This window comes from Vanellus vanellus, assembly GCF_965231255.1.
Source record: "Vanellus vanellus genome assembly, chromosome: 2".
Taxonomy (NCBI): Eukaryota; Metazoa; Chordata; class Aves; order Charadriiformes; family Charadriidae; genus Vanellus; species Vanellus vanellus.
This window is the reverse complement of record NC_138906.1, coordinates 47887044-47905969: the sequence shown is the minus strand read 5'-3', so window position 1 is coordinate 47905969 and position 18926 is coordinate 47887044. Positions and strand designations below refer to the sequence as shown.

Genomic DNA, 18926 nt, shown 5'->3' with positions numbered 1-18926 from the left:
CAGTGAGGGCTCCTCAGCACTTGCCACTCTAATCGCAACTCTGGGAAATGAGGGCAATATCCGCAATATCTGCACGGAATAAATGAAACGTTCTTTGTTGGAAAAAACAGGCAATCACACCCCAGACGCGCAAAGGGGCTGAGTTACGGCGTCAGGAGCACCTCCCGTCCCTGGCATTTCCTGACACCTCAGTGCTTGGTGGCCACACCAGTGGGGGGTTTTCTCCGTGAATGACATGTTAGTCCCGAGCTCAGCTGCGTCCAGGCTGGGCAAAGCCAGGGGACAGAGGAGCCGATGGCGGCGGGGCCGAGCGCAGCAGCGTGGGCGCTCGGAGAGTGCCTCAGGCCAGGCAGGCGCTGCCCGGCTCGGCCTCGTCCCCTCTGCAGCTCATGACCTCATCGCTTACTTCACCAGTGGTTGAATGATTTATGTACTGACTAATATGTATGATGGGAGTGCACGATGGGTAACACAGACCTCGTGGGGTGGGTGTCTGGTACCCACGGTGGAAATGCAGTTAAACACCGCTCTGGAGACAAGTAAGAGCCGCTGGGCATTATTTGGAAGCCAGTGTTGCCTTTGGCCGTGCACTGGTGAGGCCGCACCTCCAATGTTGTGTTCAGTTTTGGGCCCCTCACTAGACATTGAGGTGCTGGAGCGTGTCAGGAGAATGGCAATGAAGCTGGTGAGGGGTCTAGAGCACAAGACTTATGAGGAGCGGTTGAGGGAAGTGGGGTTTTTTAGCCTGGAGAAAAGGAGGCTGAGGGGAGACCTTATTGCTCTCTGCAACTACCTGAAAGGAGGTTGTAGGGAGGGGGAGGTCGGTCTCTTCTCCCAAGTAACAAGCAACAGGACAAGAAGGCATTGCCTCAAGTTGCACCAGGGGAGCTTTTAGATTGAATATTAGGAAAAATGTCTTGACCGAAAGGGTTGTGAAGCATTGGAACAGGCGGCCCAGGGAAGTGGTTGAATCACCATCCCTGGAGGTATTTCAAAGATGGGTAGATGTGGTGCTTAGGGACATGGTTTAGTGGTGGTTTTGGCAGTGTTAGGTTAATGGTTGCTCTTGATGATCATAAAGGTGTCTTCCAACGAAAACGATTCTATGATGAACTCTTCTATCTGCTGCCACATACGGGCTCTGTGCTGCCCAGTCACCTTCATGAGATCTCGGGCTTCCAGCTGAAAACCCACCCAGATCTGTGGGGATTTTTTTTCCCTCGTGGAGCAGCAGACACCAATGCAAATCGAAGGCCCTTTATAAATGCAGATGGGCTCTCGTATCTCCTGCGCAATTGCTAGACATACTGGATAATCACTTGGGATGCGCTGGGAAGAGGTAAAATCAGCCTAATTGCAAACCCAACGGTCCCCAGCATCGTCGATACAAGCTGTAAAGCTTTCCAACATCACGGGGCGAATCCGGCTGCGTTTAGGCAAGCCCCAACGGTCCTGCATTTTGGGTGGCTTCCGCGAAACTCGGCGGGTTCGTTTGGCCATAACCAGGGTAGCGCTGGGGGGGCTCCCTCCTCGGTATGAGGCGGAATTGGGGACGGGTTCTGGGAAAGCGCGAAGGGGTGAAGCGACGCGACCGCCAGCGGCTCCCCGGGAGGAGGGGGACGGGACACGGACTGCCTTCCCCAATCTGCCAGGCGACCTCAAGTCAGTTGTCGCCCAGCAAATTCCCACCCGCGGCCGAGAACCCCGACGCCCCTTTCCCGCCCCCTCCCTTCCCACCCCCAACCCCCCCAAACCCCGGTGGAGGGGGGCGGGGCGCGGGGCGGGGCGGGGCGGGGTGTGTGTCGGGGGGGGGCGGCGGGCGCGGATCGCGGCGGCGGCGGCGGCAGCGGCGGCGGGGATGGGGATGGCTTTCGAGGCGCTGGCGGAGGCGGCGGAGCGGTGGTGCGCCCGTACGCCCTTCCAGCTCATCGCCGCCGAGGAGACGGAGCGGCGTATGGACTTCTACGCCGAGCCCGGCGTCTCCTTCTACGTGCTCTGCCCGGAGGCCGCCTGCGGCGACAATTTCGTGAGTGCCCCGGGAAGGGAACACCGGGGGTGGGGAGAGTGGGGGGGGGGGGGGGGGGGGAGGTGGTCACGGGTGTGCGTGGGTATCCGTGCGCGTGCATGCGCGGGGTGGGCAGCCCCTGCACCGCTTTGGGACATCCCCCCCACCCCCCCGCCCCTTCTCCATCCGTGCAGGTCCCCGGTGCTGCACGGGGGAAGGGGTGGTGTGGAAGACGGGGCCGTGCCCCGGAGGGGCGGAGGGATGCGGGGATGGAGGGCGGCGGTACCGGGGGACAGGGCGGGGGGGAGGGGAGCACACACGACGGGGGGGGACCGGGGGGGATCCTCCCCAGCGCGCAACCACAATCTGCAAAATGGAGTCCGCTGCCGGTGCGGGGCGGCCCCGCGGGCAGGGACATTCCCCCACCCCCACCCCTCTCCGGCCTCCCACATCATCCCGGCCCGGGGAGGCTGCGGGCTCCAGGGACAGATGAGGAGGAGGAGGAGTGCGTCCCGTCGTCCCCCCCCCTCCCCCTCCCCCTTCGTCCCCTCTCCTCCAGCGCCCCGCGGGGGCTGCAGCTGCTGCTCCCACCCGCGGCCCCCTCCATCCTCCCGGGGTACCGGGGCACGGCGGAGGGACGGGCGGACCGGCAGGGCTGTCACGGCAAATGGAGAACGGGCAGGAATAAAATGGAGTCAGGATGACAGAAGGGCCGCGCGTGTCCTGTGTGTCCCCCCCGTGTCCCCACCCCCCGTGTCCCGTCCCCCCCCCCCCGTCCCCGCCGCCGCTCCCCGGGGTCCCGTCGGGGCTGGGGGGGACCCGGGCAGGTGCCGACCTGTCGCCGCCGCGTCCCCTCCGCGCTCCTCGCGGAGTTCAGCGACAAGTTTGTGCAGAAATGGCACCGGCGAAACACCCCCTGGATTTGGGATTGGGAGGGGGGAGGAGGGGGGTGAGGGGCGGGGTGGGGGTGTTGTTGTTCCCCTCCCCCCCCAGCCCTCCCGGCGACGACCAGAAGTGCAAAGAAGAGTTCCCGAAAAGCGGCACTTCGCCACGGGGTTTGGAACCTCCAAAGCTCCGGTTAACCGCAATGAAAGAATTCTATTTTATTTTAAAAATAGCTCCCAGCACAGACCGTTATTGTAGGAATGTTGTAGGTCCTTCCCGGAGCAACTTTTGTCCCTCGACCTATTTGACAAATGTTTGTTAATTCCCTTTCCAACAGGTAAGTGCAGTACGGAGCTGTCTGACAGATGGGTTCATGGAAACAAAGAGCACTGAAGTGACATCTCCAACACCACAAGTCTCGGCGAGTGGGACATTTATTTATTGTGTCGGGCAGATGGTCATGCTGAATTATGAAAGAAGTTATTTGGAGTTTAGCGATGCATCTGTCCAGGGATACAGGAAACCTTCAGCTGCGGTCTTGGCCGCGGGAAAGGAGCATTTCTGGGTGTGGACTCTCCTGGTCCACGGTGGGGCATGGCGGGATGTGGACTCTTCTGGTCCGTGGTGGGACTAGCCCTGCACACACCCATCTCCCCAGCATGTCTGCCCTAAGGGCATGCCAAACCCCGCTGCTCACTCCCTTCTAGAGATGCCCGTGCCCAGAAAGGGCCATGCGTGCTGGACTCTTGAGCCAGGATACATATGAATCCAATTGCAGGACTAGGCTGAAGTTGGTATTGGATGGTAGTGATATCAGAAATTGCAAAGAAAGCTCATTATTTTTCTTAGCTTATTATTTTTCTTAGACGTGTATTCTTTCCTTATATGCTGCTCAATAATTGAACGAACCCTCTCAAAATCTAGTCAACTTCAAAAAAGAAAAAAAAGCTTAAGCAGTTTCAGACCCTATTTCCATGCTTCCAATACTGGCCAATTTTTGTGGGTTTGCAACCACATTTTCCTTTTTTTTTTTTTTTTTTTTTTGGCAAATATTTTCATTCCAGGGTTGCTGTGGGAAGGACTCCCCGCCCAAAGCCGCCAGTAGTAAAATTGAGCTAAAGGGCCAACTTCTGTCAAATGCAGAACGTAAACAGTGGAAAACTAGAGGCAGCGTTTTCTTCTGTCTTTTTTTTGGCATAATTACTTGAGGCACTTTTTGTAGTAATACTTTTAAGATAGGCAGATAGGTGTCATTCTTAATTCTTTCCCCATTGATGGTGTCTCTTTAATGCGATTAAGAACCACTAATGAGCTGATTCACCAGCGTCATGTTTTCTGCTCCTACTGCACTGTGGGGCTTCATTTCTGTTCCCAGCTTGGCTATCTTGTAATTTTCTTTTTTTATCTTCCAGAAGATAAGTTTCCTTTCTATGTGTAATTAATTACAGGCTAAAGTTTATTTTAAGGAGACTTAATACAAGCCGGGGTACTGATTGTCGTTTGCACTTGAGCCTTGTTGCATGGTTCCCTAACACGGTGGAGAGTGAAAGTGGGTAAATATAAACAGAATTCACAGTGGCACACTTTGCACCCTGTGACTCTGATAAAGGAGGCTCACATTTAATAAGCATCTGGTGCCTGGTATTATTTTTGTTGTCTTTCTTTACGTTTTCATTTCATAATAACGCAACTTAAAAAGCTATGTAGGAAGCACCAGAAAAGTCCATGATAACCCACTTGTAAGGAGAAAACGATGAGCGTGGTGAACTTAAAAGGGAGGAGGAGAAAAACATGGAAAGGTTGCCAAGATGCAACCTGGGGGAGAATAACTCCGAATTTTGTAGAACATGAGAGATTCCAGATCACAACAACGGTATAATTTTAATTTCCTGGAAAGGTGTCTTTGGGCTAGGTTTTTAACATGCTGGGGATGTAGAAGACCCATCTAGATGCCTCTTGGCATTTTCAGTACCACCTGGACCCAAACTGTCTGAATCAGCATTTTAGATAGCTGAACTACGTATAATTTAGCTCCTCAGGCTCGTGGTGTTCTCAGAAAATTAATTGGACTTGTATAGCCATAACCAATGAGGGTGGGGGTTGCGATGCTATCCCTTATAGCCTGTCATTTGTTTTGCCACCATGTTATTGCTGGTATTCAAAGTAACCCATAAAGCAGATAGAAGTATGATGCCACCTTGATGCAAGATTTTCCCGTAAAATATTTTAGGACAGAGTCGGTGAGTCCAAATATTTTCTGCAAGTTGAATTACTCCCACAAATAAAAGGTTTTGCTGCCATTGCTCAATAGGTGGGCTGGTTAGAAAAAGGTGGTCCAGCAAGTGGCTCTGTCATCCAGCAGCACCAAATCACCTGAAGGCGTGAGGGAAAGCAAACCCTATGAATTGCCTCAGCTCTGGGCTGTGTGTAGATGCTGAACTAAATAATTCAACCATGATCCTAGGTCAGCTGAGGTGGAAATGAGTGGCTGTGTGCTTTTGTAGTGACACAAAGCAACCGTGAGCAAAACTGGGCAAGCTTGGAAAACGCATATTTAGATGATGAGGTTAATATTTTTTTTCATTGCGCAGCCACGGCTGAGCACTTTGGCCCACCGGTTTGCCAGCAGCCCACTTCTGCCGCAAAGAGGTTCTCAGGCATCAGGGGGTTTTCCAGGAAAGGCATCTCTGTGTGTGCAGCCTCGCTCACTGCCCTAACTTTCTAAGCAAGAGCTGGATCCTCAAATTACGTTTGTTTTTATTTTGAGAGGCCAAAATTCCTTTTGCAGGTTCCTCTGGGGATGCGTGAGTCAGTGGTGAGACTCAGTTCCTGCACTGCCTTGGTGCAGAGCTGAACGTCCGCAGAGAACTGTAGATGCAGCTGAACTTACAGGTCTTATAACCCCACTCTTTATTAAGGTTAAGGATTTTTCTTGAGGGGAGAGATGAAATCAAGCCATTTCTGAATGAGCTGCATGCACTAGTGGCGTGTGAGACCTTTCGTAGTGCATTTGTTGCTACAGCCAAAGTTTTAAATCTTCTGCAGACGTGGAAATTGTTTGAAGTCTTACTTGCTTATTGCCTCACGATGCCACGCAAAAAAGTCTCTTCAAAGGCTCTACGGTCAAGTTACTTGCTTAGGTTTTCCCCTCGTGCTAGATCGTTTTATTCTGCACTACTGCTGACAAATTCACACTGGAGTCTAAAACCTGGTGCAGCTTGAAAAGAGACTGTAAAAACGTGATAGGACGACATGGGGTTAACTTTCCCTGGGGAACCAACTAGCTATGATTTATAAAAGGGCAGGGTCTGATTTTTGTTTATGTGGAAGCTCCTGTGTATAGCTCTGATAGTCAAAAGAAGCCACAATTTACACAAGAATCAGGATGTTAGCAGTCATAATCGTTTCATACATATAAACGATTACAACAGGTTTAGCACGAGCCATGAATTGCCAAGCTGCAACGTCCAGCTCTTAAGTTTGACACAAAGATTAGAAGTAACTAAACGGTTATTGCTAACCTAAAGTATTAAGAAATCATGGACCAGACCTCCAAAATCTTGAGGCTGTTCTTAAAACGCTGCGATTTGAAAGTGTTCATTTGATATTTTAAAAAGGGTTTGTTTGAGTTCACTTCATGTATCTTCTGCCTTTTTAGGCCATAGAGATCACAAAGCGTGGACATTTATTTATTTATTTTTGTAAACAGAAGCTGAGATTTGGTTGTGTATTTATAGGACTGCAAGGCCCATGACTCTAAGATGGCATGAAGTATCATGAGACTTGTGGTATGTGTCTTCGAGAGTTGGCAAGACAGTAGAGAACTTCTTGCCAGAGTGGTTAAGAGATGACTCTGGTTATATGGAAGGAGCAGGACCTATTCAGAAGGCAGGGCTCTTTGCATAACAAAACATTTCGCTATGTTTATGCTTGTAAAATGCAACAAGCAGCAAAGGAAACGTGGGTCAAGTGAGGTTCGTAGCAGGGCAGTTACAGTTTTCGTCTTAAAGATGCAGCTTAGGTGATGTTAAATAGTGTTTTCTGTCGATAAGTGGAAAACTGCATCCCTGGCAGGTATTCACCACTGAACAGGGAGGCGACACGCAAGCCTTATGGTAGGGATTGAAACATCTGTCGTTCTTACCCTTTCCCTGAATGTTAGTTAAGCTTCCGAGAGACCCTCCTCTTCCCTTGTTTAAGCATAACCTACTGTTTATAGCACAGTAAAAAGCTGCATGGCACTTTGGGGAAAAGAGCTGCTCTACGCAAATAGAGGTATAAGAGTCTGGAAACAATTTGGCGGTGTTACGCTTCTCTTGTGTCGCAGGCTGCCTAGGACAGTCCTGTGCACAAAGTCTTCGAAAAGAAGGTCTTCAAACGTATGCGTTCGCTTGTGCCGTGTGCTGCCCTTGCGTGCAGGAAGCGTTGCTGCCCGAGTGCTTCCACCGTCGCTCACTGGCTCTGTTTCAACCAACCTGGTAGCACCAGAATAGGCGTCAGTTTTGGGAGAGGCTTCACAGAGCCAGGCTGGGGAACCAGCATGTCCAAAGCAAGAGCAAGATGAGAGGAGTATCCCAAATGGGTTTCAGTATGGCTGCCCAGGAAGAGAAGATTCGGGTCTAGGAGGAGTAAACCTCAAAAGAGGGAGGGAGGCATGAAGTGTCAGGATGGTGTGAGTGCCCAAGTGTCTTTCCTTGGCTCTGTGTCTAACCTGCCGGCGTACCTTGCATCTTTTCTTCTGCATCGTCAAGAGTTCCACCATCAAGTTCCACCTCCAGGGCCTCATCACGCTTGCCTTAACACCAGGAAGACAAAGAGATGTTTTAGCTCTTCCTGAGGGCTTCATTGCGGTGGGTGATGCAGAAGAAGAGAAAACCCACCGCCGCTTCCAGGTCTGAGCAGGGCTGATTTCAAACGAAAACACCTTTACTCTTAAAATGCGCCTGCGCAAGGCATGCGTACCCTTTGTTGCTGGTGCGGTCATGAGGTGTTTTCTCTCCTGGATCAATTTCCCTGCTTTCTGATGCATCAAGTTAACGAAATCAAGGTTCCTTCTAGGAAGCGCGGTTTCTGCAACAGCCTGCAGTGCCCGTCCCCAGCGCAGGTCTGACCTGCAGGAGGCCCAGCATACTTTGGCAGATGTTTACAACGTGTCACCTTATAAAATCACGTGGAAAGGCCAACGTGAATTCCTGTTAATGCCTTTTCTTTCTTGTGTTGCTGTTGGCTTTCAGCACGTGTGGAGCGAAAGCGAGGACTGCTTACCTTTTCTGCAGCTCGCACAGGATTACATCTCCTCCTGTGGGAAAAAGACACTCCATGAAATATTGGAAAAAGTCTTCAAATCCTTCAGACCCGTAAGTGCCTTTTTTTTTTTACTTCTAAACATTGACAAGTTACCTGTGACTTTTAATAGGATAGCACTGGACGGAGCAAGGTGGTTTTTCTTCTGCAGGGACTTCCATCTCCAGTCAGCTGCGTGGGCGCAGGGGTGTTAGGGCAGGAGTTGCTATCAGGCAACTGGAAATTGTTTCTTGGAAGCCAGCTGCCTTTTTATTTCCATCTCTGCTTTTGAGAGGATGAGATGCCCGTGCGGGGTGGGAGGCCAACTGGTGTGGCAGCCGGTGGCAGCGGCTCCCCAGCTGCGCAGGGGCTCCCGTCCTGCTGATGCAGCGCTGAGTCTGAGGAACAGGATGCGAGTCAGCGCCGCGAGACTTTCTGTGGCAGAGTTATTTCCTGGCACTGAAATTGGGGAGTTTTGCAAGGATCTGAGTAGTGAGAGTAAACCTCTGGGAAGCCAGAGAGAAATACGGTCTCTCCTCGGAGTGGTTTGTTTTATTTTAGGGTTGGTTTGTTTCTTTTTTTTCCCAAGCAGTCCAGCTTTTGCTGTTAGTGTGGTTGCCACTTGGTATTTGCAAATGCCGCTTTGGTCACTGCTTGAGAAGAGGTTGGAGCAGAAGCTTGGTTTTGTGGGGAGGAGGCTTGTATTTTTCTGTTTTGCTGCTACTCAGCCTTCTCTGTCCTTGGTTAACACTAAGATTTGGGTCAGAGCCTGGGTTGTGTCAGGGGGAGGTGACTTAGGCTGGCCGGTGTCCTTCATTTTTTGTCAAATCCCTTTGCACAGCCTCTCCTTTTGAGTGCCTGGGGTTGGGTAAGGGGCTGGTGCAAAGGAGAGTGGAGGTTCATTGCCAGAGCCGTGATGTCCGTGGGAAGGCTGACCGATGGGCGTTTTTATACTCAACTGAAAACGTAGACGGTTTTCCCTCCTCTGTTTTTCTGGCTGACTAATCGAGAAGACTGAAAATGTATCCCAAGTATTTAGAGTGGAAGGGAGGGCTTGGAGCTCCGATACGAAAACACCGGCCCTCCCTGTGTTACACCCTTGCAGTGCCTTGCCGCGGGCCGCCGCAGCTGGTCGACATAAAAGAGCATCGTTTTAAAGAATCCTTTGAGAGACTGGAAATAAATAGAACAGATGCACACTTTTCTTAGAAAGGACTGGAAATCTGATCCGTCAGTACAGCTGCTTGTAATTGTGAAAACATACAAATATATAAATATGTTTCCCAGAACAATATTCAGCTCTTGGATCTTCATAGCTGTTTTCTCCCGCTCAGAAAGGATGTTTCTTTGAGAAGAAACTTCCATTGGTTTAACTAAAGAGGACTTCAAAAAGACTTAATTAAATTGATACAGATCACTTATTTCATTTAAACCACATTTATTTCAGCATAGCTTAAGTTGCTGAGAAATTGGCTTCAGTCAAACCAAGTTAAGCTACTGTTCAGAATAAAAAGGTTCAAAGCAACGGGAACCACTACAGTCGTTTAGTCGGGGCCCTTCATTAATACATCCCATATCAGCCCATGATTCCTACCACCGAGCAGATAAATTGTGGTTGAGCTGGAGCGTGTCTTTTCCAAAGACACCCAGTCTTGAGGTAAAGTCTTCAGGTGACTTAAAGGATACAACACTCCTGGGCACTTTTTCTTCTCATCATCATTAGTTACGCTCCTGTGAAAAACTCTTTTCTCTACAATCTGCATTTTTGTAGTTTTTGCTTCCGTGCTGTTGAATTTCATTATGCTTTTGTCTGCTGAGGAATGGCATCCTCAATTATCAGAGACCTCTTGCAGACTGTAATCAAGTACCTCTTCATTTTCTCTTGGACGTACCACGAAGATTAAGTTTCTCAGATTCTCCTTTGACCTAGGGAGATTGAGAGATTTGCATCAGTGTAACGGAACTGAATTTGTCATTCGAGGGATGGTTGTGTGTAGACAAGTCTAACAAGGAATGTATTGACATTTTCCCCTTATTGTAATTGTTAAAAATAGCACATGCACCGTAGGATACATTGTAAAAAAGTGAAAAGTGTTACAAGAGATGTATGGAAACAGTTATTTTACACTCTCAGGCCTTTTGCCAGAACAAAGCCCCTTTTCATCAGTATGGGGAAATTATTTCCTTAGCATTATGTTGCACTGTTGCCCATCATTTCTCTGCTGGACCTGTCTCGGTAATGAAGCCGCCTTGCTGTGAGCGTGGAGGTAACAGTGCATTTGCAGGGCATTTCTTCTCCCTTATCCTAACCAAGTCTGCTGTCGGGGACCGGTCTGGCAAATTTCAGTTTGAGAAATGGCAGTTTAGGAAAAAACGGTGCTGAAGTGTGTGATGGTCCTGGCTACGCAGTTTGAGGCGCTGAGGAGGGATCAGGTTTTTAGCATGGGCTTGGTAAGCACCTTCTGAAACTGTTTTCCATTTTGGTATTTCCAGCCTTACGTCCAAGACTATTAGTTTTGAAAGTCTTTGTCGGAGTCCTTTGAAAGGAAATGTTTAGGAGGAGACACCGGTGGTGCATCTGCAGTTCTCTATGCCCTCATGCACATGTTTTATGGGCATAAACACAGTGCCAGGGCAGGATATTTATTTAGATGAGGCTTTTAAAAAGTGTTGGTTAACCTGCGACAGCTGAACCGCACCTCTGAATCCTGCTGTAGACAAGGTCAAGCTGTTTCTCTACTGAAGGTGGTGGGAGGCATGTTGTCTCTGCCCATTACTGCCTTCCTGGGTCGGTTTCCACAAAACTCTGTGATTTGCCTTATTAGCCACTTATTCAGGGAGCATCCAAAAATGCAAGACACCACACAGATACACGAACCGATGTCAATAGCACTGGGCTCAAATGCCGCTATTTGCCTCAAAGCATCCCAGCTCCTCTGATGACTTTGTCTCTCTGGTGCCAGAAGTGTCCATGCTGGTTCCCTTCACACCAGGATTCGACAGAACCACATTATCTCTCGTGTAGCATTGTGTGGACCGCTAAAGCTTGGTCTTGCACTGGGTTGATTTTTCAGCGTGCTTGTATGTCAGCTTTTGGTAGGAGGCCACGTCACTCTGCTTTCGTGACTTAAAACCTACTAGGTTATTTGTATAAAATCAGGGCACTTTGAAAGAGTTAAGAAAGAAAGACTAAAAAATGAAAAATGCCCAAGGGACATCACCCCAGCTGGCAGAGTTTGCAGAGAACTAAAACGTGAGTTGTACAATTCAGCAGCAAATTCCAGGGCTCCCACATTGAGCCTAAAAAGCCCACATCTGAACTGGGGAGTCTGCAGCATAGAAGCCATTTATCCCATAGGCGTTGAATTCATACATGTCACAGTGACTTCTCCTTTACCTCCAGGGTGGGTAGTTTGGGCAGCAGGAATGAATAGATGTAGTTCATGCGATGCTGCCACTGATTGTTGTCCTCCTTCCCTCCTCACCACCCTCCAGTCCTTGTCCCCACATATTCCCACCTGGCAGTTTTGTTCCCTTTGACTGTTTGGCTGATGGATCAGCTCTCTCTTTCTACACTCCTTTCCTGTTTTACCTCTTTCCTCCTTGTTTTCGCTCTCCATTAAAGTCCTTTCAAGTCTGCCACATAGCTGAGACTTTAATATATGAAGTAGATATGGACTAGAAGCAGAAACAAGTAGGTTTGAAAGAAGACAAAATGGGAGTTGGTCTGGAGTCAACTCAGGCCACCTTCATCATCTTATTTTGTCCTCATCTTTCATACACCCTCCTTCTGCTTGGACCCAGTGTTTGTAGAGCACTCTGCACTTTGGACCCTGGTCCTCCCTCCTTGGGGTCAAGTTGTGGACTGATTTGTCACTGCAGTCCAGAGAGCAGTAAGGGGTTAATAGTGGTGAGGGACTCTAGTCCTGTTGGGAAGATATGACCCCTAAAAGTACGACCTGCACAGTTGAGTTGCTCGGTGCCTTGGAAGATCCTAAAGTGTCTGTGAGAGAACAAAACTCCTCCTCGCTTGGAGGAACGTCCCATCCCATCCCATCCCATCCCATCCCATCCCATCCCATCCCATCCCATCCCATCCCATCCCATCCCATCCCATCCCATCCCCATCCTTCCTATGCTCTGTAAAACCACCACCATCAGCGGCATCACTCTTTGATTTATGCTGCACCAGGGAGAGGAGAGCTGAGTTTCCTGAGGGCAAAGGGAGAAGGGATGTGTGAAAAGCAGGACATGCTCCCCATCCTTTGGAATCATGCACGTCTTTGCGGTTCTTGTGGTGTACGTTGTGTTTTCCAGGCTAATTGTGCACGGCAAAGGCTTACAGTATCCCATGAAATGAAGACTTATGTGGCTCATTTCCCTGCAAATCAAGGAGGAATTATAACCAGAGCTGGGCAAAAAAAAAAGCGATCAAAGCTCTTTCTGTCGAGTGATATAAATGGAGCAGTACAACACTCACATTTAATTTGAATACACCAAATCAGTTTAGTGAAAATAATGCTGGTGGATAAGATAGTCTAGAGGCCTTGCTTTTGCATTTTAAAAACTGAGTATTTTAATTTTAGCTTCAACATGAAACAAAACCCCCGCATCCTGAAAACGAGCTAAGTAGTTTCACATTCAGTTAAGCGTTTGATTCGGAGAATATGTATGCATTGGAATATTTACTCTTTGTTCTGCTCAGAAAACAAGAACATTTTGAGCTTGGGGTATCTCTGTAAGTATTTTTAAAATGCGAAGGAGGGGGTTTAGTCAGCACATTCTCCTTCCATTTCCCTGCTGAAGAAACCCTGCAACTAAAAAGCTGTTTTTCTCCCAGTGGCAGTGAGGAACACAAGCTTTATAGGATCCAGAGGCTAATTCATGTACCCACTGAATAATTTTGAATGTTGATCGCAGACTAAATTAGCTTAGGTTCCTAAAAATCTGCCTCGTCACAGCCTTCTCATTTTCATGCTACCACCTAGCAAGTGTTGCTCTCCTCCCAATTTTTCTGGGTTTTGCCTCTTTTGAGAGCTAACAGCTGCGTCACCCTCCAAACAGGGTGTTGCATGCATCTGTGCTGCTCTTCCAGCCCTGGCAAGCTAAATACATGGTATTCCCAGTGATGCCTGGCATGTGGTTTTGCTTTGTGGATATTAATAGCTGCTGGTGCAGGATTCTAATATGAGATTTCCACAACAGATGCGTTATTTTGACTATTATTTGGTTTATCTGTCTTCCTGACTTCTGTTGGCTTGGCAACCTTTTGAAGGAGAGGGGAAAAGTTCAAACATCGCTGTTTGCTCCTTTGCCTGCAGCAAACAAGTGCCGCTGCGGTGATCGGAGCCATCAGGTGGAGGCATCCAGACATTGTCCAGGGAAGATGGGCTGGCCATACTTCACGAGCCCAAATCTAATTTGCAGAAATTAAAAGGAACCCGGGCAATTTTGAGTTGAATTCGCAGTTGAATTTCTCACTGTGAGGGCTTTCGTCTGGTGTGATGGAGTGAAGGGTTCAAGAGAAGCACTTAGCATGGTGGGATCTTTAGGTTTTTAGGGACCCCTTGCCTACTCCATACTAGCCAGTTCTGCATGAGGATGCTTTCTTCTTTGGCTTTTATAGGGTTGCCAAACGCAATCTTAAACCGAGATAACTACTGCTACAGTATTATCATGGTTCTTTCTGAAGTTAAACTACTGCCAAGTCTAAACACTCAACAATTCGTGATATGACCTCAGGGAAGAACGTGAAGCTTTTTGCAAGTGCTTTGCTTTGGTTTTGTTTATCTTCTGGTCTCTGAGCACTTAATTTGGTGTGAGGATGCGTTTTCAAATCTCCCTCTATCACAGGGAGGGAGAGAAAGGGAGTGGAGATCATTATGCAATACTGTTATTCCAGGATTTGAGGTTTTCGAGAAGTGGCATCTGGGTATTGTGTGAAGATTTGCAGCGAAGCTGCACGAGTGTGTAATTCGCTATTACACAGTATTTTCTCTTCTTTGTAGTTACTTGGGCTTCCAGATGTTGATGATGATGCATTTGAAGAATATAACGCAGATGTGGAAGAAGAGGAACCAGAAGCTGATCACCAACAGATGGGTGTCAGTCAGCAGTGATTTTCTGAGAAGCTAAAAATATTTGGAAGCCTTTGGTACCAGGTGGGGTCAGGTGGTCCCACGTTAGCCTGTTTGAATTAGCACATCACATGGGGATATCTGGCTCCCAGGATAAAAGTTTTACAAAATGGTTTAAAAAAAAAAAAAAAAAGATTAATGATAATAATCTGTGATGAGCTTTGCTAAGAAGTGACCTGAATTTTGCTCCTGCTTCAGTGGGTTTTCTATGGAGTTGTCTTGGTAGCATTCTGCCATCATCAGTCTAGAAGTAGTTTTGCCGCTGACTTGTCTCTTCGATTTGTGTCCGAGAGTAGCGTTCGCTGACGTGAATGTAGAGTACCGAGAATGTAGGAAGCATGTGGTGAGAGTGCCAAGTCCTCACCGGTGACCTTTCCGAGGAAACCAGCGCAGAGAGCAAACGCGACCTGCGCTTTTCTTTTTAGTTCAACAGCTATGTTTTTTGACAAAGTACCGAACCTGGGGAGATTTCTCCTGAAAAACGCTAGTTTAAAAGTGGTTGGTACTGCAGAAGTGCACATGAAGGCTTAACAGAAATAATGGGAAGCGGGAAATCCAGGGGAGTATTGGTGTCAGATGTATTAATGTTGCTTTACTGATACGTGAGTTTACAAGTGCTGGATTGATAACTGGGAGTAATTAGTATCAGCAGTACATGTTACAACCAACCCTGGTACTCCAACATCATTTGATCCAAAGCCAAATGCTGCTTGCCTACAAATCAATTAAAAAATAGCCATCGCCTATCCCACTTCTGCATGACAACCAACTTTAAGCTTCGCTGGTTTTGATACACTCCTAAATTATTACTCAAAACCTCGCGGCATTGTGAATTAAAGTGCAACTTAACTTTGAAGCCATAAGGGTACGAAACCAGCACCTGGCTCTTAAAATTATGCCGGACCTGTTCCTCTCCCTGGGTCTTTGAGCTAGTCCAGGTGTTTACACCTTGTCGGAGGGGAGCTAAAATTCTACTGCTTTGGCTGATATAAAAACTAGTGAGGTTTTAACTTAGTTGGGGACTTGCTCCCCAGAGGGGTTTAGTGGGGTCTGGTATAAAGGAGAAGACGACCCCTTGTATTTTGTACCTATTTTGCATAGATTTAAGTGACTCCAATGAGTGCCAGACTGAGAAGATGCAGGGTCTCTATATTTATTTGCCTTTTGTACTGAAAATATACGAAGCAAAGGGATTCTGTTGTTATACAGCTGTTTTCCACAACTGAGCAAAATATTTCTAAATTTACTCCCTTTTTCCAATTTTTTTTAAAATCGTGAAATGCAGGTCACATGCTTCAAAAGCCCTTTTATAGAGAACTAGCTTTATAAAACCAAAAAGCGAGCGAAGAGAAATGCTTGGACAACTCCCAGAAACAACTCGCACCATTTTGAAAACCCTGTTGTTAGCGACGTCTCCTTTTCAATAGATTTTTTAAAGACTCTTTTTTTTTTTCAAGGTTATCTAAGAGAGCAAATTTTCTTGGTGGTTTACATTTCTGATGATGGCTTGAGAGATGCACAGCACTTGATTTTTCCAATCTGGGGCAAAGACCTTCCATAACTGGGAAGGTGTGTGGTACCTGAGTATGCACAGAAGTGTCTGCAACACTGTAAAAGTTGGGGTTTAAGAATATTTAAAAAAAAAAAAAAAGAAAGTGGAAGACAAACAGAGCTTAATGAAACTTTGTACATTCTTTCGGCATGCAGGCATAAACATGGTAGTCGCAGCACATTTTCTATGGACTAGTGACGTGAGAACTGTGGCAGTTCATTGTATAACGCTGTACAGCAGCAATAGGCTTTTTGCTTACTAAAATAAAGTGTAAGACCAGTGGTTTCCATCCCTGCTTTAAGTCCCTAAGTTTTTCTTTCCTCTCCAGATGCCATAACCTTAAACAGAGCCTTGCTTCAGGAGAACCTTTCCCTTCCTAGCATCCAATCCTTTGGTTGCGGCTCAACACAAGTAGATGTTTTGGGGCTGACTTTCCTCTGCTGTAACGTGATGCAAGGCATAATCTGCAGTAGCGCGAGCTGGAGGCAAAGTCCTGCCCTTCAGGTTTCTTAGCCACTTGCACCCCTTTTGCTTAGGTGTGGGTGGCCAGCACCCACGTACACGTGAACGCACCCACACGCCCACCTGCACAAGCCCCGGGCACAGCTGCCCCGTCGTGAGATGGGCTGCAGGGTCGGTCCGGATGGGAAATGACCCTCTGCCTTTTTACAGGACAGGCGGTTTTACATGCCGGATCAATCCCACCATCTGGTTCGGCGCGTGGCTGCACGGACGGGGGCTGGCACAGCGGAAGGGAGGGTGCAGGGGTGGACATGGATGGTAGCCGAGGACACGCAGCCGAAGGCGCTTTGCACCCTTTGCACAGGGTTACGACCCCGTGGCGGAGGCGCAGACGGATTTTGAACCGGCTTTAGTGCTGTGAAGGATTGATTCCACGGGGCTCAATGGGGAATTGGGCTCTGGGTGGCAGCGGGGTAGGCAGGAATTCATGAAGTGATAAGACTGTAAGATGCAGTGCCCGTAATTGCACACAGGAGGTTGTAATATGTACTGCACTCTGCTACCTTTCCCTGCCTATTGACTGAATTGTTAATGAGCGGTTGAGCATTAATACGGTTGCAAGCAAACGTAATGCTGTAAATTTTGTAGATATGTTATTTTCTGTATTCGCTAACTCACTTTTTTTTTGGAACGCCATATGCCATTTGGGTGACTTCCACAGCAGACTGCAGGTGCTGGACAGCCGAGGGGCCCTTCTGCAATGCTCTCCCCTGCAAAATTCCCACTGAAGCCGGCGAGATTTTGTTCAAATGGGACCTGCAGGACTGGGCGGGCGCTCCAGGGGATGCGTGAGGTTTGGTCCTGCAGAGAGCTGAGAGCTCTTGTCCCTTCTCACCTTGCTGGGAGCCGAATGTGTCGAGCCCTGCTGCTGAACTGAAGCATGACTGGGCAGCGCTGAGGATAAACTGGAATTTTATACATAGAAAATTTACTTTACATGTGTATTAAATGTGAATGAGCATTAATATAGAATGTATTTTATCAAAAAATTATTGATTGCTTACTTTGACCAAATACATTCCTGTATTACCGTGTTACCTGTTCCATACTTACCAAACGATGCAAGAGATGCAGACCTGGTTTAGTTGTATTACAAAGTATTTTTATATTTTCTTTGTATTTTATTTTTCCCTCACTCTCACCGTGTACTGAGGTTAGTAGCCATTCAATAATTAACCAGGGGTAGCATGACCCAGTGGCTGGGCTGCCAGACTGAGACACAAGATTTGCCAACACGTGCATAAGTGCTTGTGAGCCTGGGGACTCGGAGAGAAAATGTGGGTTCAGAGCTCTGCCGTTGCCTTGCCCTGAGCTTCAGGTGGATCTCAGCGGCTGGGAATCCAAGGCAGGCCTCCAGTTACGCATCCAGACCTCCATGAAGTTCAGTGGGAGCAGGGTAACTCCTTTGAAAGTCCCGCCTCAAGCCTTTTATAAAACGGGCCGTTAGTATTATTTGCCCACCAGTGTATAAAGTGCTTTTAGATATGTGGGTGAAAACAGGTGTGCGTTATTATTGCCAATCCCCAAAGCAAACCGTTAGTGAAAGGACACACAAGGGTCTCCCTTCTCCTCCCTCGCACTTCTCTCACAGGCATTTCGTGCTCTAGCTAAATATAAATATACCAGCGCAGAGCCTTTTGCAGAACCGGCGCTTCTGAATATGAGTTGCACGAATGCAGCGAGCGGAGTGCTGCTTGGAGGATGAGAAATGCAAGGGATGCCAGAGGGAAGAGCAGATTTCAGAAACGTAACAGTTGGTTTGGTTAGCAGGGGCGAGAGTGAGAAAGGCCCCTTTCAGAGAAGTGCTGGGGTTTCTGAGACAGCCCAAACCACCCCGCCATGTACCTGCTTGTTGAAGGTTTATACAAAAGCTGTTCTGGACGTTACTGGTTACTTGAGCCCGGTCGTGTTTTTCTGTTGGCGCCCTGCTTGATGAATGCCTTGAGGTGGTTGAGAGAGGAAGGGATGGAGAAAAGGCAAACTAAGAAGCCGCCGCCTCCTCTCTTCCCCAACATTGTTATTTATGATACTGTGTGAGTAGGTAGGAGCAGCAGTCAGGGAGCACAAAGCTGCTTCATTAGGTGCACAGTAAAATCTCTTAAAAGGACTTGCTCATGAGAGAAAAAATTGGCAAACTGTTTTCTTGCAAAAATGGCCGGGGGGGAACAGCACACCCCTGAGCATGATGACCTGAACCCTACCAGGCTTCTCCAGCTCCACCTCCTGCCCTGGTCTGGGTTGTTTTCCAGGCGGTTTCCCTCCGGGCATGGTGCTGTGCCTTTGAAAGTTGCATGCTTGTAAGATTGCCACCTTGATGGGAATAGCCAGAGTTACTTTTCACGCATCGGCGACCTGCATGCTGCCTCCTGTGTCTTGGCACTGGGTCCCAGGCAAGGTGTGCTATGTGAGATGGTGGCTAGGGACAGCAGGGAGGAGTTTCTGCTACAGCATTACTTAGTAGGTCACTGCCCTTTTCCCCTCTGGAAGGTGTGGCATGAGACTGCGACAGTAGAAGTCATCGCAATGACGTTATGGACGCTGC

At 48.2% G+C, this 18926-nt stretch overlaps 2 protein-coding genes across 3 annotated transcripts in view; both read left to right on the top strand.

The window, feature by feature from the left end:
- Positions 1-18926, top strand: part of RPL14 (ribosomal protein L14) — a 291729-nt gene that overhangs the window by 48340 nt on the left and 224463 nt on the right. The gene's annotated exons all lie outside the window — the stretch shown is intronic.
- Positions 1865-17077, top strand: MTURN (maturin, neural progenitor differentiation regulator homolog; the record flags this gene model as incomplete). 2 transcript variants are annotated; one of them, XM_082499381.1, is made up of 4 exons in its annotated part: positions 1865-2026; positions 8125-8247; positions 14182-14334; positions 17046-17077. In XM_082499381.1, the coding sequence occupies 3 exons, from the start codon at positions 1865-1867 to the stop codon at positions 14290-14292; spliced, it is 396 nt and encodes a 131-aa protein (XP_082355507.1). In that variant the 3' UTR covers positions 14293-14334; positions 17046-17077. The 2 variants fall into 2 exon arrangements, with proteins under 2 accessions (XP_082355507.1, XP_082355506.1); XM_082499380.1 differs by lacking the exon at positions 17046-17077 and having other exon boundaries at positions 14182-16207.